Source organism: Conger conger, chromosome 8 (genome assembly GCF_963514075.1).
Source record: "Conger conger chromosome 8, fConCon1.1, whole genome shotgun sequence".
NCBI classification, from domain to species: domain Eukaryota; kingdom Metazoa; phylum Chordata; class Actinopteri; order Anguilliformes; family Congridae; genus Conger; species Conger conger.
Genome location: NC_083767.1, coordinates 25,833,983 through 25,861,981, shown reverse-complemented (window position 1 = coordinate 25,861,981; position 27,999 = coordinate 25,833,983). Strand labels below are relative to the sequence as shown.

At 39.5% G+C, this 27,999-nt stretch overlaps 1 protein-coding gene across 2 annotated transcripts; it reads left to right on the top strand.

Annotated features, from left to right (window-relative positions):
• Window position 1: 1 nt before the first annotated feature.
• On the top strand, window positions 2–27,999 carry mfsd8 (major facilitator superfamily domain containing 8). Of its 2 annotated transcripts, none has more exons than XM_061253277.1 (12): window positions 2–415; window positions 4,134–4,222; window positions 9,071–9,114; window positions 9,438–9,678; window positions 13,736–13,849; window positions 17,532–17,676; window positions 17,997–18,055; window positions 18,347–18,455; window positions 19,126–19,260; window positions 20,087–20,190; window positions 26,793–27,016; window positions 27,122–27,999. In XM_061253277.1, the coding sequence occupies exons 1-12, from the start codon at window positions 357–359 to the stop codon at window positions 27,374–27,376; spliced, it is 1,578 nt and encodes a 525-aa protein (XP_061109261.1). In that variant the 5' UTR covers window positions 2–356; the 3' UTR covers window positions 27,377–27,999. The 2 variants fall into 2 exon arrangements, with proteins under 2 accessions (XP_061109261.1, XP_061109262.1); XM_061253278.1 differs by having other exon boundaries at window positions 367–415; window positions 9,421–9,678.

Genomic DNA, 27,999 nt, shown 5'->3' with positions numbered 1-27,999 from the left:
GACGAATAAAAAACTTCCGCAAGCATCGATTCCCTCAATTGCATGTGTACTACTTACTATATGTTGGGTCTCATGCCGGATTTAGCCTTTGAGCGTCAAACATTAAAAGAGGACATTGTCAGATGGAACAACTGGCATAGATGGGACCATTGTCAATTTTTAGTGTTTCCTCATCGCAGCAATCCGTTAGCTGGTTACCAATCGCCTGATAGCTTGTCAGCATAAGTTAGGCATGCATTTGCAGCTCAAACATAGTGGCATAAGTTACCAGCAAGCTAACATTAGCTTGCAAACAAGAGCCACTCGTTAAAATCCTAAATTAGTTAGCACTGTAAGTAAGCATACGTTGGATAAGAATGCCGCAACTACAGGAGTCAGAGGAAAGTACCCCTTTGTTGAAAGGCGATCTTGGCAGGTGGGTGTAATTAACAAGTGAATGTCTGTTTCGATAAAAGGAACTCCACATTAGTTGCTCTAAAATTGGGTAACTTGTCTGTTTCGTGGATGGATAACATTAACTAACCTGTCTGCTTCAAAACAACTTGGCCAGAAATGCAATTCGCTGTTACTGACCTCTATAACGTTATAGCTAGCTAGCTAGCCTACGCCAGTGTAATGATGTTAGATAATTACCGTACCTCTACTCGCTTAGCTAGCTATTTGTGAAATTGACAAAGATATGGAAGTTAGCTAACTGGAATAACGCTGAATTATCTTATAAACAAATTTCTACTGTAAATCGAGTGTTGCATGATATGGCGATCAATCTAGCTTTAATGCGCTCTTATTTGATAAACACGGATTCAACGAGTCGAGACTGTGAAGAATCCCGTACTTGTTTAGTCTGGACAGCGGTAACTGAAGCGAAATGCTCCGCGGCACTTTCGACACAAGCAGTGCCGGTGTTGTAAAATTACTGAGACGCGTGCCTGACCTGCAAACATAGAAATGTATAACCGGGATCCATTTCAGCATGCAGTGACATGGTAATAGTGCTCCACTAACGAGAGACTACGAACCGGGCAGGCTTGGTTTGGACCATCATGAGCAAAGACTTCTGAACACAGGGATGTTGCGCAGTTATTTGTCATTTTCTCTATAATTATTGGTCTAATTCACATCAATCAAAGTGTTTTAGTGGCTGAGATAGTCAATAAGCAACCATAACCGTAAACCGCAGTCCTCGGGAGAAAAAATACCATTAAACGGACTTCTAGTGGAAGCGGCCGCATCCTCGTGTTATGCTCGAAAGTTTACGTTAACCGTGTAACCGATACTGTTTATGACCGCTGAGGGTCATATGTTATTTCTGAAAAAAATAATCTAATCTGCTCTTACTGCCTGAGCCATGGTTTGTGACATGCATGGTTTGTGACATGCATTAAGAACGATCCGTAGGCTTAACTACTTTACAGACTAACTACACACATTTTGTAACATCATTTTCGCTTGTTTTAAGCTTTATTTAAAACTAATATTAGATTTGTATTTTAGTACTTGTTTGTGTATTTGGTGTTCGGCGGAAGGTGCTGTAAATTATAATAAAGAAAATATTCTAAACTCGTAATAGTCTACGCTGCATAAGCACGCATTTAAAAACGCATTTAAAAAGCACAATTATCTTCCCTTCCCCACACAGAGACTTAAAATAATACATTAATAAATTACCAATAGCCCAAAAGAGCACAAGGGGTGACAGGACTGAATTTAAATTACCTCATCAAGCGTCCATCTATCATACATAAAAATGGATTTTGGCAGGTGCTGGATCCCATTAATCTCTCTAGGTATTTAGGTTTGGGATCCACTCCTTTATGTGATTTTTTATGTGATGTGATGGTTGGCAATGTTAATCTTCTTTCCTTTTTAAAAAAAATTAATCCTACGTATACTTTGCTGAAGTGTATAATACTTAAAGTGGACCACACTTTGTGCGAGTGTGCTATACTAATGTGGTTATAATTTTTTTTTTAGGTTTTGTTGTATAAAATATGATATCACAACAGACATCTCACTCCATCATAACATTATGTTATAGGCCTACATAAGAACTGAAGCAAGCCTCAACCATGTTTTTGGGTTAATGAATCTGTTAGTGCACATGCAACAATATTATTATTGAGAAATAATTGAAAATGGAAGTTCATTAGACCAGTTCAGCATATACCCACCTGGGGCTTGAACCATTATTCAACACTTGCCAGCCACACACCCTACCACTGGGCTACCCTGCCATCCTTTACTAACTGAAAATTGGCCCAGATTAGGGATAAACTACAGCCTAGTTTTTCATTTTGTTGGGGGGGTTCTTGATCTATTATGTTTTTTAATGCACCATGTTAGGATGGCATTATAAACTGGCTGAGCCAGCGATTGACCAGTATTTTTGTGCTTATTTGTTTGATGCATGACAGCGTAGTCGTTTTTCCAAGGATGGAAAATCCAATTTCTTGATATAATTGTGCCACCTTTAGGGATGTGTATCGTTTGGATTTTATTGATACTGATACCAATACCGATACTCCTTATCGGTGCCGGTATTTATCGATACTCTTATCGATACCACGGCGTGTAATTTAGTGTATAAAATAAAGAGGTTACAAGATGGTAAAAGATTCAATCGTTTTTTATTACCACAAATAGGGATGTGTATCGTTAGGACTTTATTGATACCGATACCAATACCGATACTCCTTATCGGTGCCGGTATTTATTGATACTCTTATCGATACCACGGCGTGTAATTTAGTGTATAAAATAAAGACGTTACATGATGGTAAAAGATTCAATCGTTTTTTATTACCACAAGGGGGGTAACACCAGCAACATCATTAAACAACTTACAGCACATGCCTTTTAAGCCCTTAGCAAGTCAGCATGTGCAGTGCGAGGTATGCCAAAAAAAACGAGCAGGCAGCTCCATACAGCCTTAAAGGTAGCTGTCAATGTGATAATGCTTCAACAGAATAGAATCTTAACTTAAAATTACAAATGCTTCTCAGAATAGATGAAATTTTAAAAAAACCTAGGGAGATGACCAAAGCCCTTGCCTACATGTTCAACCCAACAGACACATACATGTAAACGGAACAGTGTAGGGGAGGCGCTTCTCCTGACGCATTTAGCCCTAACAGTTTTTGTTAAGGAAAAGCAACATATTTACTTTCTCTGGCAGCAGCCGAGATCGCTCTGGACAGAGTGACGTCACGCTATACACTCGGATAAAATGGCGCTGCACATGTTTTAAAAAAGGGTAATTTAATTACTTATTATTTTTAATCCAGCTTTACTGGCATTCTTAAACCTTTAAGGATGTATATATTGGGAATCAATCTTGTAAATTATGACAACTTAATCTAGTATTTCACTTTAATGATTCATACACTCACCGTGACTTGATGAAGAAGCACTGTCGGAGTCTGCCTGCACGGACGAGGGCACGGTGTTGTCAGCGTCTGCCGGGTTGCTAACTTTAGATGCTTTGTTTAGGCAGTCAAACACGCCGCACTCCTTCAGCTTTATGCTATGGGTAGACTGCAAGTGTTTCATGATGTTGCTGGTGTTACCCCCCTTTGACGCAACTACTTTCTTGCATATATTGCATTGAGCCGAGGATTCATTGAGTTTGATGAAGTGAGCCCATACCTTGGAGCGCTTAGCTCTTATGGCCGACATATTGACTACTAGAGAAAACAACGGGGCACTGCGTCATAACCTGTTGACCTGTCATAATTACGTGACGGTTAGGTAGACTCTTAAAAAATACCGGAAACAGTATCATTTGTCCAGAATCTTTAGCGGTACTCTGGTACCGACCAATTAGGAACCGGTACCAAAAAATACTGGCTCTCGGTACACATCCCTAGCCACCATGGTACATGTCTACGCTTGTGGGTCAGGCACTCTTTGGTAAGAAGAAACTTTAGGACAATGTCTGTTGAAAGTGCTGCAACGCAAATGAGGATAAACATTTGCTTTCAAGCATATCTGTCCAGAATGTAATCAAGTCGGGATTCTTCACGTTAAGAAGACATTTTGTGACCATAAAATACCAACTGAAAAAAAATCAGGCTTTGTCATGAGAAGTATTTATAGGTGCACACCTGTACAACTCCAGTCTCTGTTGTCTTCAGTGATGAAGCTCCTGAGACAGCACTCCAGTGTAGGAGTCGCTGGAGGTCCATTCGGGTCATGTACTTCACCATGTTCCTCAGCAGTGTCGGTAAGTAAATTCAAAATAATGTTTTCTTGTGTAACTGTTATCGCTACAGTGAACAAACCATATTGCAGGGTGGCTGATAAATTTGAATGAAATGTCCATGATCACCCTCTTGGAATCCAACCCTATCCTGTCAGTCTCCATATAATTTATATAATAATGTATATAATTTATTTCCTGGTAGAAAAGGTAGCACCAGGTGTGCTTTAGCCCAGCTGACAATCCTATAAAAAACAATCCTCATCCTCTGGCATGGAGGACAGCCTCTGTTGTGCTCTTGTTCTTTTTAAGTGTGCTAAATGACAGCTCCTTGCCTTTTCTTCAGATCGATATTTTTTTGAAGCTACTTGTATCGGGATTCTATTCGCATATATTTTTCCTCAAATTCTGCAGTGTTTTAATGAGCATGTTTAGAAAACATTTGTGTAATTGGTTGCAGCTTCAGTTGGCTTCAAGTGGCTATGACTTCCAAGTTCCAATTCAGGAAATTAATTTCAATGCAATTAATTGACAAAATCCTCATATAATATTATAATGATATTTTCCTGACATGGACTGGCTTGAATTACCCTGAATAAATGCTTGCTCTCTGGTCCAGTCAAGCATGATCCCTCTCTGGAAATGTGAGTCAGAGTTAACAGGGTCTAAGGTTTACTGACTGTTGCATTAAAATGTCATTGTTTTCCCTATTTTTGGGGCAAGTGTGACTGACATGAAGTATCTCCTTAAAACGTGCATGTGCAAGATAGCTTACGCAGTACGTCTCAGTTAAAATTACATAGCGGTCTTTTCATCTGAATATGACAATCACTATACAATGCTTATCTTTATGAAAAGCTGGCAGTTTTTTTCTGGTAGCCCACAGGTAGCTCGGTTAACAAATAAAAGTTATTGAGTTTTCTTGCAAACCTTAGCTAGCTAGCTAGCTTGCACATCCACTTATGTGTGCTCAGAGTCATTGTCCTGCCATTGTCTACCAAGACCAAGTCTCAGCTTCTTAGCCGAGGCAGCCAGATTTTCTGCTAAGATTTCCTGGTACTTTGTTGAATTAATTGTGCCATTAATCTTAAATGGTGCCACTGGACCACTGGCAGCAAAACATCTCCAAAACATCAATGACCCACTTCCATATTTGAGTGCAGGTATGGGTGCTTCTCCTTGTATGCCTTCCTCTTTTATCGCCAAACATGTTGATGGTGTAAAATTTTGGTTTCATCTGACCATACCACTCTTTCAGTCATAATTCCAATGAGGCTTGGCAAACTCCAGATGCTTGGTTTTATTTATTGTACTGCTGTCAGTAAGTGTAAGAGTAAGTGCTGTATTTGTGCCACCCTTCCAAAGAGTTTGTTGGTATTGAAGTGCCATTTACTTTTGTGGGAATAATATGCACTTTGCTACCATTCCATATGTTTTACACCTTTTAATTATTTCCCTTACGGTGCCTTAGTAGTATATCTAACCGTTTATGCACTTCTTTGTACCCATTCCCAGACTTGTGATGATCGATTACCGTCTGTGTCTTCTGAATTCACAGTTTGTTGGCTTTTTCCATGCTGATGGACGACAAAGGGTTTTTGAATGCTTGTTACCTTATTTTTATACTCCAGTTAAACGGGAAGTGATGGAATGACCTAATATAGTGTCTTAGATTGACTATTTTAAGTAAAATTCTATTTCCAATTAGATTTTATTTACAATATTTGTTAGGGGTGCCAAAATGAGATGACTAAATAAAAAAACTGAATTAATAAAATGTCCATTCATTCCGCTACTTTAAGTGAGTGAAGAGACAAATGGCATTGACTCTCTGAAGCAGATGGTATTTATTTGCTGGCTTGTTTCCAGAGTATAGCCAATTTAGCTAATGAAATCAATACATTCAAAACAGTATGTTGTGGCAATCGGTTCTCAAAGCTACTAGACAGAGCCCGACCACGAAGAAATGCTTTAAAGCCACAAAACACATTTTACAGTAGTAATACAAGTAGCCTACAGAGATGGAAACATCTCAATGAAGGAAGTGAATGTAGCTTATGGGGAATGATAGCGCTGATGCAATGTTATATATTTTTATTAGTAATAAAAAAGTGAGAGAGGGTTGATAGACATGCGTCAGCCCATATAGTTCCTGCCACACAATTGCCCCCATAATTTCAGGGTCCACTTCACCAGGCTTGCCTGGTCTTGTTTAAATGTCTCTTATTAAGCCTTCAATATGTCATATGTGCGAAAGGGCAGGGACTATGTGTAATTATCAGCGGTCACATTAACACAATATTCAGCATTTTCCATGCAGAAATAGTGTAAAATATATAAACGTGCTGCATTTAGAAAATGTGGTCTATTGTATTCAATTTTGAGTTGCCATGTCTATTGATTCACAAAGGCTGCATATATTTGTAATATTCTGAATGTATAAGGCTGTGAACCAGATTAACTTGGCGTATCTTAATAAATACTAAATACAAAATACAGTATCTCTGGCTAACCACAACAACAGCAACAGGTGTATACACTGATTTCAGTTTACAAATTGATTTTACAAGCAATTCAATTCTCAGTGTGAACATGCACGAAAAATAAGCACTTCTGATTAAATGAAAGTTGAACATCTCGTTTCAGGCAGAACATGACTTCATGAACTCATTAATCTCTTTGCCATCAATCAATCAATCAAACAAATAATGCAGAAAAATACAGCCCTACTTGCCCTACCTGCCACCTGTGTTATAGGGATGCAGTTCTAGGGTAGGCTGTAATGAAGTGAGTAAAAGTATATTTTTAGTCTTGATGTAGCCTAAATGTTTCAACTGAACATGCTTTAACATGTAATGGAAGGTGGTGCAAGATCATGCAAGGCCTAAAAGAAGGACCTTAAAATCAGCTCTAGCTTGTACTGGTAACCAGTGAAGAGAGGCCATAATGGGTGTTAGGTCTATATGTTCAATTTGTTTTTGTTTTTGTCAGGATTCTAGCTGCAGTATTCTGAACAAGCTGAAGGAAGACCAGAGAAAATGGCATTACAATAATCAAGCCTAGAAGATACAAATGCATGTATTTCAGCATCACGCAATGAAAGAATAGGTAGAATTTTGGTAATAGCCTTGATATGAGGCTGGAATGTCAGACAAGAATCAAAAATCACTCCAAGGTTTTTGATGGCCGGACTTTCAGAGATAATACAGCCATCAATGTTAACATTCAAATTCTCAAACAAGTATCCATGTTTGGCTGGTCTAACAACTAATAACTCTGAAAGTTCATACCCACCCATTTATTTTATTTCTGATACACATGCGTCTAAATTTATCAAAGTCATTCAAAATTTGGGAAAGGTCATTTGGCTTTACAGGTACATATAGCTACGTGTCATCAACGTAGCAATTAAATTTAATACCATATTTGCAAATGATGTCACCAAGGGGAAGCATATGAATAGAACAAAGCCAAGGATGATCCATTTTTTACACCAAACTTTACTTCAGAAAATTCAGAGATTCTATTATTGTAAATTACACATTCAGTTCTATTTGATACATAAGAATGAAACCAAGAAAGCACCGTCCCCTGCAAGCCAGTATGCTTCCCCAGACGGCTGAGAAGTATGCTATGGTCCATGGTGTCAAAAGCTGCACTTAGGTCAAGAAGCAGCAACAATGATGTTAAGTCAGAATCAACAGTAAGCAGCAGATCATTGATTACTCTGGTCAAGGTGGTTGCAGTAGAATAACGGGACCGAAAGCCAGATTGAAATTTATCAAAAACATTACTGTTGGATAGGTAGGCCGTAAGTTGATCAGCAACAGCCCTTTCAAGTAATTTAGATATAAAAGGAACTTTGGAAATTGGTCCATAGTTATTCAGAATTTTTGGATCCATTTTAGGTTTTTAAGCAGCGGTTTAATAATGGCAGTTTTAAAAGCTGAGGGCACAGACCCCATGGAGAACGACTTATTGACAACATTAAGAATATGACTATTTAAAACAGGAAACAATTCCTTAAAAAGACTAGACAGTATAGGGTCTAGTATGCAGGTTGTAGGTTTGGAAGCAGGTAAGGCTTTACCAAGCTGGTAAAGGCTTCAGAGTGCAGTGTCACAGTGCCTGCATCCATCAAAGTAATCGATAGATCATAGCCATCATTCTGAGCCGAGTGTGGACCATTGGTTTTTATCTCGAATTGCATCAACCTTATTTGTGAATAATTCAGAAAATCATCAGCTTTGAATGAAGAGCTATTGGCAGGGGCATTCTGTGTGAGTTTAATAACAGTATCAAACAGAAACTGGATTATTTTTATTAATGCTAACCAAGTTAGAGAAATATGCAGTCCTAGCAGCTGAGAGTGCACGTTTATACTTCTTGAAATTGTCGACTCAGGCAAGACGAGAAATCTCTTGTTTTCCCATACGCCACCTGCGCGTATGGGAAAACATTTTTTTCCCATACGCGTGAGGGTTGTCTGAAAACCATGGTGCTAATTTCATCCGGGTGCGTTTTCTTGTTGTAAGAGGAGCAACGGAATCAAGCATTTTAAGCAAGGTACTATTCAGGTTGTCTGTGAGATTATTAAGAGAATCAGAATTTGCACGACAGGAGTCAAGTGCATCAGGTAATCACTCAGGCAGTATAGACATGTAGACTATGTAGTTACAGGGTGTAATTCTGTCTCTCCTTCCGGGTCAAAAGGGTCTCCGAGAAGAAATCTTTCTACCATTTAAGGCTTTTTCCACTGTGATGCACAATTTAAATGCTGTGTATACTTCAATGGATTAGTACACATTAATGTCTGGCTATCGCAGCACTGTAAATAACTCCAGTTCTGAGGCATTGCTATTTTGCCCTCAGGTTTCACCATTGTGATCACATCAATATGGCCCTTTCTGCAAAAGGTAAGCACAATGTTCTGCTGTCTATTCCTGTCCCCTCCCTTTGTGTATAATAAGGGAAAACCTTGTTTCTAAACAAATTCAAACTGTTCTGTGTTTGCAATGGGATGAATAACTGTCAATTGTTTCCCCTATTTATGGATAACAGACCTCTTTGTAAGAGCAATCTTGTGTCTTTATCTCTGTGCATCTCTGTACATTAATTTTTCAGAATGAATGCTTCCAACTTAATGCCTCATGACAAGATAGAACTTTGATTATGCTTTCAAAGTGAAGAGAATTGTTTTCATGGCTTACATCTCCTTTGAGTTCTGTTAATTGTCCAGGTAGACAAAAGTTCCAGCGCCAGCTTTCTGGGTTGGGTGGTTGCTGCCTACAGCCTCGGGCAGATGGTGGCATCTCCACTCTTCGGTCTGTGGTCCAATCACAGGCCTCGAAAGGAGCCGCTGATGTGCTCCATCCTTATCAATGTCGCAGCAAACATTCTGTATGCCTACGTGACCCTGCCACCCTCACACAACAAGTACTACATGCTAATGGCTCGAACATTTGTTGGATTTGGTGCAGGTAATTTTCTCCACATTTTAATATGTCTGCCAATATGTCTGTAGGCTTGTCAGGATCAGATTTTTCATAGCAAATATTAAATTGTTTAACGTGTGTGTAGTTTTCTCTGTGCCAGGTCATTACTAATGGCTTCACATAATAAGCTTTATAAGCATGAGGTATGATTAAATTGTTTCTGAAAAAAATTCATTATAGTCATTTAGATTTCATGAAGGTGGTCAATTTTGTGCAAGCTTTTGATATTCGTTGTCCATTTTTAAGTTGTTAAAAAATGTTCAGATGCAATCATTTTTAAATTCTTTTAATTGAATTTTAAGTGTACCACTAGATAAGGATGTATTTTTTTACATGTTTCAGATCATCAAACACATTGAAATATTAGTCAAAGACAACACAAGTAAACACAAAATGCATTTTTTAAATGAAGGTTTTTATTATTAAGGAAGAAAAAAAATCCAAACCTACATGGCTCTGTGTGAAAAAGTGATTGCCCCCTAAACCTAAACTGGTTGGGCCACCCTTAGCAGCAACAACTGAAATCAAGCGTTTGCGATAACTTGTAATGAGTCTCTTACAGCGCTGTGGAGGAATTTTGGCCCACTCGTCTTTGCAGAATTGTTGTAATTCAGCCACATTGGAGGGTTTTCGAGCATGAACCGCCTTTTTAAGGTCATGCCACAGCATCTCAATAGGATTCAGGTCAGGACTTTGACTAGGCCACTCCAAAGTCTTCATTTTGTTTTTCTTCAGCCATTCAGAGGTGGACTTGCTGGTGTTCATTGTCCTGCTGCAGAAACCAAGTTCGTTTCAGCTTGGGGTCACGAACAGATGGCCGGACGTTCTCCTTCAGGATTTTTTGGTAGACAGCAGAATTCATGGTTCCATTTATCACAGCAAGTCTTCCAGGTCCTGAAGCAGCAAAACAGCCCCAGACCATCACACTACCACCACCATATTTTACTGTTGGTATGATGTTCTTTTTCTGAAATGCGGTATTACTTTTACGCCAGATGTAATGGGACACACACCTTCCAAAAAGTTCAACTTTTGTCTCGTCAGACCACAGAGTATTTTCCCAAAAGTCTTGGGGATCATCAAGATGTTTTCTGGCAAAATTGAGACGAGCCTTAATGTTCTTTTTGCTCAGCAGTGGTTTTCGTCTTGGAACTCTGCCATGCAGGCCATTTTTGCCCAGTCTCTTTCTTATGGTGGAGTCATGAACACTGACCTTAACTGAGGCAAGTGAGGCCTGCAGTTCTTTGGATGTTGTTGTGGGGTCTTTTGTGACCTCTTGGATGAGTCGTCGCTGCGCTCTTGGGGTAATTTTGGTCGGCCGGCCACTCCTGGGAAGGTTCACCACTGGAGTCCCAAAGCTTTAGAAATGGCTTTATAACCTTTTCCAGACTGATAGATCTCAATTACTTTCTTTCTCATTTGTTCCTGAATTTCTTTAGATCTTGGCATGATGTCTAGCTTTTGAGGATCATTTGGTCTACTTCACTTTGTCAGGCAGGTCCTATTTAAGTGATTTCTTGATTGAGAACAGGTATGGCAGTAATCAGGCCTGGGTGTGGCTAGAGAAATTGAACTCAGGTTTGATAAACCACAGTTAAGTTATGTTTTAACAGGGGGGCAATCACTTTTTCACACAGGGCCATGTAGGTTTGGATTTTTTCCCTCCCTTTATAATAAAAACCTTCATTTAAAAACTGCATTTTGTGTTTGTGTTGTCTTTGACTAATATTTAAATTTGTTTGATGATCGGAAACATTTAAGTGTGACAAACATGCAAAAAAAAAATAATAATAATAATAAAATAAAAAGAGAAATCAGGAAGGGGGGGCAAACACTTTTTCACACCACTGTATATGATGTTTTTTAGACAGGAGAGTTGGTGCTTGGATTTTCTTTTCAAGTTCCTGTTCTGATTGCCAGCTAGTTAAATTATCGATCCCTATAGCGGGTTATATACAACCCCTGGCAAAAATTATGGAATCGGCACACTTGGAGGATGTTCATCCAGCTTTTTTTATTTATTTTGTTTTATTTATTTTTTTTACTTCATAGCAAATAAACAAATCACAGATGTGACAAAACGAATTTTGTTTAACAGCTCAACATTCATGAAACATGCTTCAAAGAAATTAGATTAAAATATTTTAATTAATTACCTTTTTTCCAGGTCAAGTAGATTATGGAATCACTCAATGTTGAGGAGAAAAAGTGATGTTTTGGAATCACTTTGTAATTTGTAATGCACAAGTCTGAATATGCAAATTGGTCTGCAGTTAAAAGGGAGTGTTTGCAGACCTTAACGACTTGTTGGACTTTGCTAATTGAAGGAAAACATGGCTCCAAGAAGAGAGCTGTCAATTTAAACAATGGAAAGGATTATGAAACTCCTTCAAGAAGGAAATCCAAAGTGTGGCAAAAGATGTTGGTTGTTACCAGGTAGCTGTTTCTAAAATTTGGTGCAAGTATTAACAAAATGGGGAGTTATAAAAGAAAAACGTACAGGTAGACCACGGAAGACAAAGTCAAAGTGTCAGGATAGAAAATTCAAAGCAATATGTCTTGAAAATAGAAAATATACAACAAAACAAATTAAAAACAAGTGAAACAGAAGTCAATGTTTGTGACAGAACTGTAAGAAATCGGCTGAATGAAATGGAATTTATATGCAGGAAAGCCAAACGAAAACCACTAACACCAAAACAGAAGAAAACAAGGTTGCCCTTGAGAGAAGAAATCATGGAGTGTGGATGATTGGATGAAAGTGATATTCAGCGATGCATCACAAATCTGCATTGGCCAAGGCGATGATGCTGGATCTTTTGTCTGGTGCTGTTCAAATGAAACATACAAAGATAACTGCCTGAAGAAAACAAGCAAATTTCCCTGGTCATTTATGATATGGGGTTGCATGTCAGGTAAAGGACCAGGGGAGATGGCAATCATTACCTCAACAGTCACTGCACAGGTGTACATTAAAATTTTGGACACTTTTCTCATTCCATCGATAGAAAATAGGTTTGGTGATGAGGAATGCATCTTGCCACAGCTGAAAGAGTGTTAAAGCTTTTCCTCCGGAAATGCTTTTCAACTCAATGACATTGCCAGCAAACAGTCCTGATCTTAATCTGATTGAAAATTTATGGAGAAAATTTTAAAAAATGTCAGCCGCTATTTGAGAAAGTTGGAACCAGCTTGATGGAGAATATTGTTTTTCATTAGTGCAGTCCATGCCTCAAAGAATTCAGGCCACCATAAAAGCCTGAGGAGGAGCAACAATGTACTAATTGTGATTTTTTTTCTTTTTTTGTTGATGATTCCATAATTTTTCCTCTACTTGATCTGAAAAAAATTAAAATAATCTATTGGTTATTTATAAATAGAATAAAATGCATTTAGTTTATTTGAGTTATGTTTCACCAAGCCAGAAAGTTCAGCTGTTTAACAAGAATAGTTTTGCGTCAGATCTGTGATTTGGTTATTTGTTATGAAGTAAAAAAGCTGGATGAACATCCTCTAAGTGTGCTGATTCCATCAAGGGGTTGTAGCACATTTAGTATAAAAAATCAAATGTAATTCATTGATTCACTGATTCATTAAATTTACTTTATATCATAATATTTGTTTTCTTTGGTTCTGTAATTTAAGAAATTATGAATTTGGTTGCATAGAGTCATTAATTGCTGAGGACTGATTGTGACATAACGTAAATATAAAAGCAAAATCATTTTTGTCCATTTCAGAAATAAAATTGTGTAATGTTTTTTGTAATTAATATTATTTCATGCTCTTAAAATACTTGTATTGCCTTCTTATGGCCAACCATTCAAAAAAGAGAAGCACTAGCTATGTTATTTGTTCCAACATGTAAAATAAGATTTTATCAATTATTTTTAAAGATTTATCAAAAGCCTTGTACGACAGTTCCATTATTATTGAATGATTCTTTCCTTATCCCAGTGGCTTCAGCTGCTGCTTCGAATTGATTCTTGCACTCTGCTTGCCTCTTGTGCGCTCTCATGTCTGTATGTTTGTGTGTTGTCAGGAAATGTGGCTGTTGTCAGATCCTATGTTGCTGGTGCAACATCGCTAAGTGAGAGGACAGGAGCAATGGCCAACATGAGTGCCTGTCAGGCCCTGGGCTTCATAATGGGTCCAGGTAGGCTCTCCCTCTCCCTGCTATCAAATGGCATTCTCATGTTACATTGTTCTGCAGGTGTATCAACTTGCACTTTGGCTCCTGTTTAGCTCACTCAGCTAGCAGATTTTGTTCTCACAATGTCTAGATAGATAGATAGAAACCTTTATTGCAGGGAAGTCCCACTGAGACCAAGGTCTCTTTTTCAGCGGAACCCTGATTACAATAAAACATTTATATGGAAATATTTGGCATAGTTGTATTCCGTGTAGAAAAGATCATGTACTTAGTTTTTTCAGTATTCAAAACAAGTTTAAGACCAGCTAGAGCATGCTGTATAACATTAAAAGGCCTAGGTGCCTGTTGGTGCTGAGGAGTAAAGCACTGTGTCATCAGCATAAAAATGAGCCTTACAATTAGCTATCTTGCTAGCAATATCATTTATATAGACTGTGAATAAAATTGGTCCAAGTATTTTTCCTTCACATCCCCAACCATAATAGCTTCAGTTGTATTTGGAAGGTAATCCTGGAACCATGAACAGGCTAAGCTATCAAGTCCGATGGAGGACAACATTTTTATTAAGATTGTATGGTCTGCTGTTTCAAAAGCTTTTGCTGGATCAATAAAAAGCGTTGCACATTTTTGTTTATTATCGAACGCTGTTCCTATATCATTTATAACCAATGAAGCTGCTGTAATGGTGCTATGACCAGGCCTGAATCCAGGCCTGCTGTGGATTGAAAATATTGTTGAAAGTTAAAAAACTACATAGTTGTTGCTTAACAAGTGATTCCAAGATCTTAGCCAGGCAAGACAATTTTGAGATGGGCCGATAGCTGTTTACTGAACTGGCATCACCACTCTTGGATAATGGGAGAACATGAGCAGCTTTCCATCTTTCCATACACTGGGAATAGTCACAGTCGATAATGACAAATTAAAAATATTAGTTACCGATTGTGCAATCAGTGGGGCGAGATGCAAAAGATTTGGGACTAAATGATCCTCTCTAGCGGATCTATGCATCTTAATTGTAGTAGGACCTCTTTCACTGTAAATTCCATTTGTAAACAATACTCTAGGTTTTGGAGAATTTGTGAAAGACCTTGAGCTGAGGTCAGACATGTCTCCTGTAGAGGACGGCGTTTCGTAGCACCAAAGCCCAAATAAAATCTGCTTTTGATTGGTCTACATTTCTGCCAAGCGATTTCCTCGATTGGGTATGTAGCTGCACCACAAAAAATAGCACTGTTACAGACAGGGATGTTTAAAATGCCATTAGATGGTCCGAACCCAGTAGACAACGTAACAGTGGGCAAGGTGGAACCAATGTAATAAGGACTAGGACCAGGGGAACGTCAATGTTTCATGGACGGTTCTGCGCATTTGTTAGGGCAGGAGCTGCAGGATACTTTACCCGTGGCAAGTAAAGAATGCTGCATGCTATAGCATAAGTTGGCAGAAAGCCCCCTGCACCCGCTTTATTTGGGTGAACACCATCTGTATGGAAAAAGTGACCCCATTCCCAGAAAAGGTTCAAATTATCAATGAGGGTTACACAGTGAGCAGCGCAGGCAGATGAGGGCCAAGTGTTCAGGCTAATCAACCTGCTAAATCGACCCATGCCATGACCGAACATGGGGATTGGGCCAGACAAGAAAATCCTTATGTTAAGGATGTTCAGAAAGTTGAACAGTTGACCAAAATCCCTTTTTAGAACTTTGGACTGCTGGCTAAGAGTGTTATTTGTTCCAACATGTGAAATAATCTTCACTGCCTACAGGTGGGGATTTGATTTCAGTACTGTGCAGAAGTCTTAGGCACCCTAGACTTTATTATATATATGTTTTTTTTTGTGTGTGTGTGTGTTCGTATAAAAGAACACATTTGAGTTTTCCAAATATTCATTTTCCAAAATATTTAATTTTTGTATTTAGTTTTAAAAAGTTACATATTACTGTAAGCAATTGACTACTTTTTACATAAACTTGATCAAGGCTGTCTGAGATCAGAAGCAAGTCTGCAGAAGAACTGTGGCAAGTTCTCCAACATGCTTGGAACAACCTCCCTGCTGATTGCAGTGATGCAATGTTTTAACGCCGAAGGGTGGTCACAAAAAATATTGATTTGATTCCGTTTTTAACTATTCTGCCAAATTACTGAAATATAATGTAAAATGTAGAATATGTTTATTTAGGACGTTTCATTGAATTATTTTTACAGAATGTTATACAGTAGCCTAAGACTTTTGCACAGTACTGTATGTCCGAGAAGGTCCAACACTCTAGCAAAAGGTTTCTAATAATAGAGTCACCAATAATTAGAGTTAACAGAGGAGCCGGGTGATTGTGACGGGTAACCTCACCCGGGGCCATTCCTCCGAAACCACCCCCGACACAGGGAGCTCGGCCTCGGTGCAGAGCAGCGATTCAGCATCGGCTCCTCGGGACTCCAGAAGTGATTCTAAAAACAACTAATCTTCCTTGATTGAGTGTAGAACAGAAATCCTCCCCTCCAGGACTGAAATCCTCTCCTTTAGTTCGATGCACTTTTAGCAATGAGAGGAGTTCTGGATATGCATTTTCAGATCCGTGGTATATCAGCTAAAACTATTAGCTAATACACTAATTGTCTGATATAACTGACAGTAGCCCAGGACATAAAATAATCACTCAAATAACATACCGTAAATTACAAACGACTTTGAAAAAGTACGTTCCGAAAAGCTGACAGCAATGTCTCTTTCCAAATATAACACTTACTTGTGAACATCAACAGCTCAAAAAGGAAAAGTTCAATTGCGTTTAAACTATTTCTTCTACTGTGAGAACTAACTAACCGTGCAAGCAGTAGTTTGAGGAAAAGAACATTCCAAAAGGCCTGCAATGCAGTTTGCCTGCGCGTTGGCTTGCCAACTCGGTATAGGCATAACTTTCAGTGTATTGTATTTACAAGCTCAGTTGCGTAATTTACCCATGCCTGCCAGCACTAGATTTACATGCCTAGTTCCCTGAATCATTCTTAAAGTGAACGGTTAATTTTAGGATCACTTGCGTGCAGACAGTGAGTAGACATTTGTGGCATACAGGAAAAACTGAACTGAGTGTGTGAATGAGACCTTCTCATTCATTCCAGGTCATTCAGTTAATTCATGTGATTTAGTCATATGATTGTGGTTTTACCCTTGCTGTTTCACGTTATGATGCTCACAGATTCTATGGTAACAGAACATGGTTTGGAAAATATACGTTTCAACAGAGATTTACATGCTTGTTCCCTGTATGGCTACAAAAATGTACCTGAGAATGACTTACCGATTGTCTGATAATAATCATTCCTTTACCTTCGAATATGTAGCCTACTTCTAACTTGCTAAAACGCTTAATCAAACAACGTAGGTTCAGAAAATGCATTCTTAGGCCTCGAAATACCCAGTGCTCATACTCCCTGTGCATTTATATACTGCAAAATCCCCATTGCATTTGTCAATTTTCAGAAAAGAAAATCTACTTTTTTTTTTAGAACAAACCACCAACACCTAAGTTATATTTATATGCATACATTTCCTGTGTAGTAGTATTTTTATTGAGCATGCCTGGCCAGAAGTAATAGTTGGTAAGGTAAAGGGAGCGAACAGTGAAGATCAGACACATCAAGCACTTAGTAAGCATGTAAATCTAGCTGGTGTTGTTTTTCTCAGCTCTGCAAGCTGGTTTGTCCTTCATCGGTGAGACTGGCTTGTGGCTTAAGGTGTTGGACCTGAAGCTGAACATGTACACGGCCCCCGCATTGCTGGCTGCCTGCTTCGGGGTCATTAACATCCTCTTGGTTCTCATAGTGTTGAGGTGAGGCATTCCCAGCACATCACCTGGTGTAGCAAGAAACGGCACGTGCAACCAGGAATGGGGCCTGTAAACAGAACCTGTAACAAGAAGGTTACAATGTAAAATCTTAGGTGCTGAAAGCTTGAATAAGGTGCTGAATATATAGAGGCACAATGTGAGTTTTGCATATTTTCATGGTGATTATTAAGCAGATAGTGTAATTTTTCATATTTATACTACTTTATACCAGTATTCTTGTGACAAATCTCTCCATCTCTGCATTAAAATACAGTGCATTGCTTCAGTTAGTGCCTTAATTGAATTCAAAATTAAATTCCCAGGGAGCATCGTGTGGATGACCATGGCAGACACATGAACACAATCAATTACACTTCAGAAGGTAATCAAGGGTGATAATTGATTAAAGAGCAGTGTTATTTCTATAAATAGGTCAACTAATAAAGTTGCAAATATGCATAAAGCATGATCACACGGTTTTTGTTTTTTGTTTTTTTAACATTTATTGAGAGAAATGTTTTATTTTTTTCAGTACTGTCTATTGTTCATTGTTGTGGGTTATATTGTCACGGGCTTGTATGTTTGTGTGTTTGTTCACGCAGACAAATATGGTTGGCTTGTTAACTTCTCTCCATCCAGTTTCTAGCTAAACTGTAACTGTACTGTCACGTAGAACAAGTGGACGTGGCACCAAGCATGGAGGGCAACATCGACCTAGTCGCTGTCGTCACATCCAACATTCTTTTCTTTGTTGTCCTATTCATTTTTGCTGTCTTTGAGACGTAAGTCCGTTTTCCTTTTCTCCAAAAATACTTTTTGTCTTTCTCAATATGATTTGGTAATAATACTTTAAGCACTGCTCACCCAAGTAATTTATAGGCAGTCTGGAGATTCATATTTCAGCCAGGGCTATGTTCGTCACCATGTAAAGCTGGCTGTATGAGGCATATAGGATTCTGGAGTACACATGTACAGTTGTGTTAAAATAAACAGCAGTGCGTTAAAAATATTTGCGTGCAAATATTTTTTAATAGCTTTTAGTTCAATATTTTGAATGTAGAGGAAACATTACACATTTAATTCCAAATCAAAGCATTAGCAAATTACTTAGCAATTCAGAAGGAAAAATATTTTATAACAATGTGTGAAACATTTGCTTCCCTTCTTCCTTAATAAAGGACAATTAATGACACCTGTTTTTTCACAGAATGAATTAATTCTCAAATTAAACTCCACACTTATTTTGAACACGCTCCTTTCAATGTATGAGTCAATTACTCAGAACAAACAGCATGCATCATGGCAGTTGGGTCTGTTGTTTTTCTATTACACTACTACATCTACAAGTAAATTATTTGCCATGCAGAAATATTACTACTACTAATAACAGTGGTTCATCAGGTTACTGATGTTGTACTGCTATTTTCACCTATAGCTGTATAATTTTTTCAGGATATCCACACCCCTTTCTATGGACATGTTCGCCTGGACCCGCAGGCAGGCGGTGCTTTACAATGGCATCATACTGGCCTGCATCGGTTTTGAGTCCATCCTGGTGTTCCTAGTGGTGAAGCTCATATCAAAAATGTAAGTTTTGGCTACGTCACAGCAGGTCCATTTGAATGATATGGGGAAGGCTTTGCTACTGTGAATGAAGGGATCTGGGAAGACAAGCATCGGGACTGAGGTGTTCTATTCATTGATTTCTCCAGCTGGAAAAAAAAGCTGATTTTTAGGTCTGCCTTTCACAAGATCTAGTAAATGCAAAAGGCTTATTTCAATGCTACAAATGACACATGGTAATATTTCCACACACATTCCATACCAATTCTCCTACACATGTGGACAAGTGTATGGTCTATGAGGGGTGTGAAACATCAACTGAAAATTTGTTCATTGACTTGTTATTCCAGTAAAATAATAATTAATTTGCGAATTATTTTCATTTTAAAGTACAATTTTGTTATCCAATTACAGGATGTAGCAAAATGTTCACTTCAGTAAATTAAATTTCCTTATTTCGAAGTATATGCGATAATTAGAAGTAAATCCCTCTCATTTCTGCATATCATGTTCTGCAAAAAAACACAAAAAAAAAACAGTACATTTTCATGGAACACAGAAAAAATATTTGATCTTTACAATGTCAATATACTGCTCATGGATTTAGGTGAAGAGAATTATGAGTAGCCTGCAGAATTCAAATGAAGAAATAATGAAAAAGCTGCATAATTTTGTGAATTAAAAGAAAGTCAGTCATAAATGATGATTTAAGATGGAAATATCAGTATCCTGCCAATACCAGTTGTCAGAAATTCCCCTGGGAGACCTCCTACTTATAAATTATTAAACATTGTCAAAAAAATTGTTCATGATCGCTGTGATGAGGTTTAAGTGTCTGCATTGTTCTCAGGGTGGGGGATCGTCCAGTCCTGCTGGGGGGTTTTGCCATCATCTTCTGTGGATTCTTTGTCCTCTTTCCCTGGGGAAACCAGTACCCCAAAATCCAGTGGTCAGGTATTGTGCTACATTAAGTATACAGTCACTGTGGTTACCAGTGGTAATTTTGGTTTTATTGGTAAACTAATCCCAAACAGCCTAGAATTGGAAGTTGATCATGACATGCATTTACTTTATGAGTGAACTATATTATTTTTATTCACTGAAGTCTCAGTCCAGGTAAGTTTTTATATTCTAATTGTGTGTGCTTTTGATTGGTGTGATGAGTAGTTTTTCAAGATGATTATGAGCCAGCTTTACCATAGCTGGAATATGGGCATTCAGGGATTTGTGGTCTAAAGCACTTAGTTGTATTTGTGTGTATATTACCTGATTATTAATCAACAAATAAAGTTTATTTTTATTTCCTATGATGCATAACATTCTGGAAAGGAGATAGGATTTAAACTTTGTTTCACACGTTTCTAGTAATTCTACTATTTTCAGATAAAATATTGAAATGATCTTTGTAAGGACACAAGACATCTATTGAAAACATCAGCTCTTTTACAGGGCTCAGAATACTGTAACTTCCTTAGTAAATATGGCCCTGAATGGTTTCAGATCTTTAGACAAAATGTAATATTAGACTAATGGAATGGTGTGTGTGCCCTGCGATGGACTGGCGACCTGTCCAGGGTGTATTCCTGCCTTTCGCCCAATGTATGCTGGGATAGGCTCCAGCCCCCCTGCGACCCTGTTCAGGATAAGCGGGTTAAGATGATGGATGGATGGATGGAACCTTTTTTTAAATTATTTCCTTTAGCAGCAATAATTGCAAACAAACACTACCTATAATTTGACATCCGTCTTTCACATCACTGTGGAGGAATTCTAGCTATAATTGATACATAGTCCCCATTTCAAGGCACCATCATGTTTGGGACCCAGAAATGTTATGTACATGACAGTAAATGGAAAATGTCTGCATTTATATACTGCCTTTATCCACAGCGCTGTACAGTTGATGCTTCTCATTCGCCCATTCACACACACACTCACATACCAATGGCGATTGGCAAGCCATCAACCAGCTCGTCGGGAGAAATTGGGGGATAAGCGTCTTGCTCAGGGACACTGACACACCCAGGGCGGGATCTAACAGGCAACCATCTTGCCTGCTCTTGCCTCCTGAGCTAGTCACCCAAAAGTAGTCATGTTTAGTATTTTGTTGCAGATCCTTTGCATGTCTGTGATTCATGGACATCACCAGTTACTGTGTGTCTTCTCTGGTGATGCTCTGCCAGTCCTGTATTGTGGCCATCTTTAGCTCATGCTCATTTCGGGGGCTAGTCCCCTTGAGGGCACAATAGGTAAGCTTTTTGTGTTAAAACATTATTACAAGACCATTGTAATCCCTTCCTATCATTGAAAAAGGCTCACTGACACGTTGACTCACCCTCTGCCTGTGTTTATAGTCCTTAAATTCGGGTTTCAAAGTGTACATTTGTCAGGCCGTCACTCTGTATTAAAACATTGTACAATTCAAGCTCATTGGTTGAAAATTGGTTCAAACTGCCACAGCCAATGGCGTGGTCTGGAGTGCCGAAATTGCACTCCAGACAAGCGATCACTGAAACTCTGTATACTATTGTTTATTATCCAAGCAAAGACTACATATCTAGTTATACAACAATACCAGTTTGCTATCGGTGGCAACAAACAAATTGGCTATATTTAGCTTGATGAATTTACAAATATCCACTTACGATGCAATCTAGGCAATACCAACATAGTAGCAATTGCACAAGTGTTGTGCTTCAGGTGGATATTTGTAAATTCGGGAAGCTAAGTAGTCATAGCTAATTTGTTTGTTACTGATATCGAACTGGTATTGTTTTCCTACTAGATAAACAATAGTATATAGAATTTCAGTGATCGCTTGTCTGGCAGCTACAAATTCCTTTTATCTCTAACTTACAGTTGCATCGTTTGTGGTAGACTATCATATCCTAGTTATATAGCCAGCTAGTTACGTAGCCAAATAACTTGCTTGCTCACAATATAGTTGGTTAGCTAAAGTGAAAACTTAAAAAAGACAAAAACTATAAATAGTGTTGTGTGGCACACCAAAGTCAAGATTTCATAAAATCACCTGTTCGCGAACATTTTCTTACGAGAACACTATGAAAAGACGGCAGGCTCTGTTGTGTTTGTCACTGTCAGCTTTCCAAAACAGAGAACACGCTACCAACTGAAATAAAAACATAAACTGAACTGAAAATGTTTAATGGAAAGGTGAAACACTGGCTGAAACAAAACCAAACATGCAATCACCGATCAAAGAGGAAAAGACAGACAAACTGATAAACATACAGTGGGGCAAAAGAGTATTTAGTCAGCCACCAATTGTGCAAGTTCTCCCACTTAAAAAGATGAGAGGCCTGTAATTTTCATCATAGGTATACCTCAACTATGAGAGACAAAATGAGAAAAAGAAAAAATCCAGAAAATCACATTGTCTGATTTTTAAAGAATTTATTTGCAAATTATGGTGGAAAATAAGTATTTGGTCAATAACAAAAGTTCATCTCAATACTTTGTTATATACCCTTTGTTGGCAATGACAGAGGTCAAACGTTTTCTGTAAGTCTTCACAAGGTTTTCACACACTGTTGCTGGTATTTTGGCCCATTCCTCCATCTCCTCTAGAGCAGTGATGTTTTGGGGCTGTCGCTGGGCAACACGGACTTTCAACTCCCTCCAAAGATTTTCTATGCGGTTGAGATCTGGAGACTGGCTAGGCCACTCCAGGACCTTGAAATGCTTCTTACGAAGCCACTCCTTCGTTGCCCGGGCAGTGTGTTTGGGATCATTGTCATGCCACGTTTCATCTTCAATGCCCTTGCTGATGGAAGGAGGTTTTCACTCAAAATCTCACGATACATGGCCCCATTCATTCTTTCCTTTACACGGATCAGTCGTCCTGGTCCCTTTGCAGAAAAACAGCCCCAAAGCATGATGTTTCCACCCCCATGCTTCACAGTAGGTATGGTGTTCTTTGGATGCAACTCAGCATTCTTTCTCCTCCAAACACGACAAGTTGAGTTTTTACCAAAAAGTTCTATTTTGGTTTCATCTGACCATATGACATTCTCCCAATCCTCTTCTGGATCATCCAAATGCTCTCTAGCAAACTTCAGACGGGCCTGGACATGTACTGGCTTAAGCAGAGGGACACGTCTGGCACTGCAGGATTTGAGTCCCTGGCGGCGTAGTGTGTTACTGATGGTAGCCTTTGTTACTTTGGTCCCAGCTCTCTGCAGGTCATTCACTAGGTCCCCCCGTGTGGTTCTGGGATTTTTGCTCACCGTTCTTGTGATCATTTTGACCCCACGGGGTGAGATCTTGCGTGGAGCCCCAGATCGAGGGAGATTATCAGTGGTCTTGTATGTCTTCCATTTTCTAATAATTGCTCCCACAGTTGATTTCTTCACACCAAGCTGCTTACCTATTGCAGATTCAGGCTTCCCAGCCTGGTGCAGGTCTACAATTTTGTTTCTGGTGTCCTTTGACAGCTCTTTGGTCTTGGCCATAGTGGAGTTTGGAGTGTGACTGTTTGAGGTTGTGGACAGGTGTCTTTTATACTGATACCGAGTTCAAACAGGTGCCATTAATACAGGTAACGAGTGGAGGACAGAGGAGCCTCTTCAAGAAGAAGTTACAGGTCTGTGAGAGCCAGAAATCTTGCTTGTTTGTAGGTGACCAAATACTTAGTTTACCGAGGAATTTACCAATTAATTCATTAAAAATCCTACAATGTGATTTCCTGGATTCTTTCCCCCCATTCTGTCTCTCATAGTTGAAGTGTACCTATGATGAAAATTACAGGCCTCTCTCAGCTTTTTAAGTGGGAGAACTTGCACAATTGGTGGCTGACTAAATACTTTTTTGCCCCACTGTACTCATAAAGACTACAAGCACACATGCACACGAACACATACACACTTATAAACATACATACATACATACATACACACAGTACTGTACAAACGTTTTAGGCAGGTGTGGACAAATGCTGTAAAATAAGAATACCTTTGCCTTCAAAACAGCATCAATTCTTCTAGCTTGTATAGTATAGTTGCACACAGTTTTTGAAGGAACTCGGCAGGTAGGTTGTTCCAAACATCTTGGAGAACTAGCCACAGTTCTTCTGTGGATTTAGGCAGCCTCAAATGCTTTGGTCTGTTCATGTAATCCCAGACAGACTCGATGATGTTGAGATCAGGGCTCTGTGGGGGTCATGCCATCACTTCCAGGACTACTCCTTTACGCTGAAGATAGTTCTTCATGACATTGGATGTATGTTTGGGGTCATTGACCTGCTGCAGAATGCAGTTGGGGCCAATCAGATGCCTCCCTGATGGTACTGCATGATGGATAAGCATTCTCAGCATTGAGGAGACCATTAATTCTGACCAAATCCCCTACTCCATTTGCAGAAATGCAGCCCCAAACATGCAAGGAACCTCCACTATGCTTTACTGTTGCTTGCAGACACTCATTCTTGTACTGCCCTCCAGCCTTTTGGCGAACGAATTGCCTTCTGCTACAATTAAAATTTTGACTCATCAGTCCAGAGTACCTGCTGCCATTTTTCTGCACCCCAGTTCCTGTGTTTTTGTGTATAGTTGAGTCGCTTGGCCTTGTTTCCACTTTGGAGGTATGGTTTTGGCTGCAATTCTTCGATGAAGGCCACGTCTGACCAGACTTCTCCGCACAGTAGATGGGTGTACCTGGGTCCCACTGGTTTCTGCCAATTCTGAGCTGATGGCACTGCTGCTCTTCCAATTGTGAAGTGAGGCAAGCATGATGTGTCTTTCATCTGCTGCACTAAGTTTCCTTGGCTGACCACTGCGTCTACGGTCCTCAACGTTGCCAATTTCTTTGTGCTTCTTCAACTGAGCTTGGACAGCACATCTGGAAACCCCTGTCTGCCTTGAAATTTCTGCCTGGGTGAGACCTTGCTGATGCAGTACAACTACCTTGTGTCTTGTCGCTGTGCTCAGTCTTGCCTTGGTGTATGACTTCTGACATTAAACTGTCTTCAGCAACCTCACATTGGAAGCAGAGTTTGGCTGTTCCTCACCCAGCTTTAACCCTCCTACACAGCTGTTTCTGTTTTAAATTATAATTGAATATTATGTGTTATATTCATAGACTGTGGGCTGTGGTTTGAGGTTGTTTGTTCTTGCAATTCCTCTCTTGACCACTAGGAGTCTGAAATTACCTATTGTACCTATTACCTATTGAAGTTTTCTCTTCAGTATATGAAAGGCATGCTGAATTGCACATTTTTTAGCTTTGAAAAACTCCTTTGTTGCTTTACCAGTATGTTTGGGATCATTGTCTTGCTGTACTGGCCAATGAGTTTTGAGGCATCCCCTTGAACTTGAGCAGATAGAATGTGTCTATATACTTCAGAATTCAATGAAAATAAGTACCTTTGCCAGCCATACATTACCAGGCCATAACACCCCCCCCCCCTTTGGATCTTGGGCAGTTCCTTCTCTCCTCCATACTTTGCTCTTGCCATCACTCTGGTATAATTTAATCTTTGTCTCATCTGTCCATAAGACCTTTTTCCTGAACTGTGGTTGCTCTTTTAGTACTTTTAAGTACTTAATGGCAAATTCTAACCTGGATGTCCTGTTTTTGCAGCTAACCAGTGGTTTGCATCTTGCTGTGTAGCCTCTATATTTCTGTTCATGAAGTCTTCTCTCATCAGCAGCAGAGGTCTTCCTTTGCCAGCCAGTCCCTTTGCGATTAGTGCTCTCTTAATTATGTTCCAAACAGTTGATAGGGAAACCTATAGATTGGCTGATGTCTCTAACCGGTTTATTCTCGTTTCACAGTCTGAAAGGCTCCTTCGACTCATTGGCACAACGTTGGTGCTTGTGCTGATAAACCACAGCAAGCATTTCCAAAGGTGGTTGAAAGACTGGGTGCTGAGAATTCTACCTGCATTAAGGAGGCAATTAAACACACCTAAACAATTACAACCACGTGAAGCCTTGTGTCCCAAACATTATGGTGCCCTGAAATGGACAGCACATCTTTGTATAATCACCACTGTAATTTCTAAATGGTGAAACCAAAATCTATAAAAAATACAATAAAATCAAAAAATGTGCACTTTAACCACATGTTAATCAAGGCAAATCAAGACATAATGGGTCTTTGTTCCAAATATTATGGACGGCACTGTATAAGTCTCTGGGGCTCCACTGAACTATAGTGCCATTATCTTGAAATGGAGAAGACTTGGAGCAGTGGTGAGTCTTCCCATCCTGCTAAACCTCTCCAAGGGCATAGCAACAACTCCCAAAAGATCCCTGAAGAACATCAAAAGTCCTGCAGGCCTCTCTAGCATCAGCTAAGATCCGTGTCCATGACTACATAATAACAAAACTGGGCAAAAATGGGATCCATGGAGATTAGCAAAGTGGAAACCATTGCTAATCAAAAGAAACATCTATGCTAATCTTATATTAGTTTGTCATTGTGTGGCCTTGGCTATATGGGTGGTGGTGATGCCTATTACTGGGTGGGTTTTGGTGGGCCAGTCTGACCGAAAAGTCCTGGGCTATTTTACACTCCCACTTTGTCCCTGCTTACAGACCTCCAGAACGGCTCCACGCATGGGCTGCAGAGAATCTCCTCATCTGCCAACTCCACCCTGGAGCCCACAGGCTGCCCTGCTGTGCAGACATGGTGCCAGTTCACCCCTGCCGTCCAGCTGGCCCAGTACATCACTGCCGATGTCCTGATAGGGGTGGGATATCCAGCCTGCAATGTCATGTCTTACACTCTGTACTCCAAAATCCTGGGACCCAAACCTCAGGTATAATAAGTAGACTTATTCTCTCTCTGTGTAATGCATGTGATATTCCATGTAGGATTTGTGCATATGTGTGAGTATATATTTGTGTGTTCTCTGGTCCTGCAGGGCATGTACATGGGCTGGCTGACTGCATCAGGCAGTGCGGCAAGGGCACTAGGTCCTGTGTTTGTCTCTCAGGTATACACCCTTCTGGGCCCGCGCTGGACCTTCAGCCTGATTTGTGGTGCAGTGCTTGCAGCCCTCATCCTTCTGTCCGCTACATACCAGCGTCTCATTGCCTTCTCAGTGCGCCATGGCCGCATACAGGAAAACTCCCATTCAGGCGCTGAAACTCCTCCCACATCCTTCATGCGAAAGTAGACCAGGACAAGGATCAGACCTGGCCATGAGTTCAGAGCCATTGGTTCTACTTTTCAGGATCCAACGGAGACCCTTAACTAGTCCTGACTCTTCTACATACCTGCCTATTACCTACTATTCCTGATTGAGCAGTCAGCGATTGGCTCTGGGGAGCCTTTAGAGCTGTTTCCTTTGTTAAATTAATAACTTTATGTCTGTTAGGCTGGAGAAGCTCTATTTCTGGCTCCCGAACTTGCTGTTCCATCAACTAATCAGGTGTGTAAGTGCTTGGTTGGAACAAACACCTACACACCACACCAGCCCTTTCTGGGGAAGGTATAGGCTGTGTTCGAAACCACATACTACCCTACTACTCATACTAAATTTCAGGCTGATTTTCATCGAAATGCGAATAGTATTTCCACACAACCGGAGTATCCCTACTCTAGACCAGTGTTTCTCAAATGTTGTGCTATTGTGTCTTGTACCTTTCAATTGATACTGCACAACAATGAAAATGCGGAGACCGCCTTTTAAATCCCGCTTGTTTAATGAACTGGTTTTCTCAATCTAACATTCACACACAGATGCAATAGTGTCTTTTCCACACTACGGAAACCAATAAATATGTAATTTGTCATAAA

Coding starts and splice junctions, on each gene's coding strand:
- mfsd8 (XM_061253277.1), top strand. CDS start 357: ATGCCGCAACTACAGGAGTCAGAGGAAAGTACCCCTTTGTTGAAAGGC. Junction 9,679..13,735: donor ATTTGTTGGATTTGGTGCAG/GTAATTTTCTCC, acceptor GTGTGTTGTCAG/GAAATGTGGCTGTTGTCAGA. Junction 18,056..18,346: donor AATCAATTACACTTCAGAAG/GTAATCAAGGGT, acceptor ACTGTCACGTAG/AACAAGTGGACGTGGCACCA.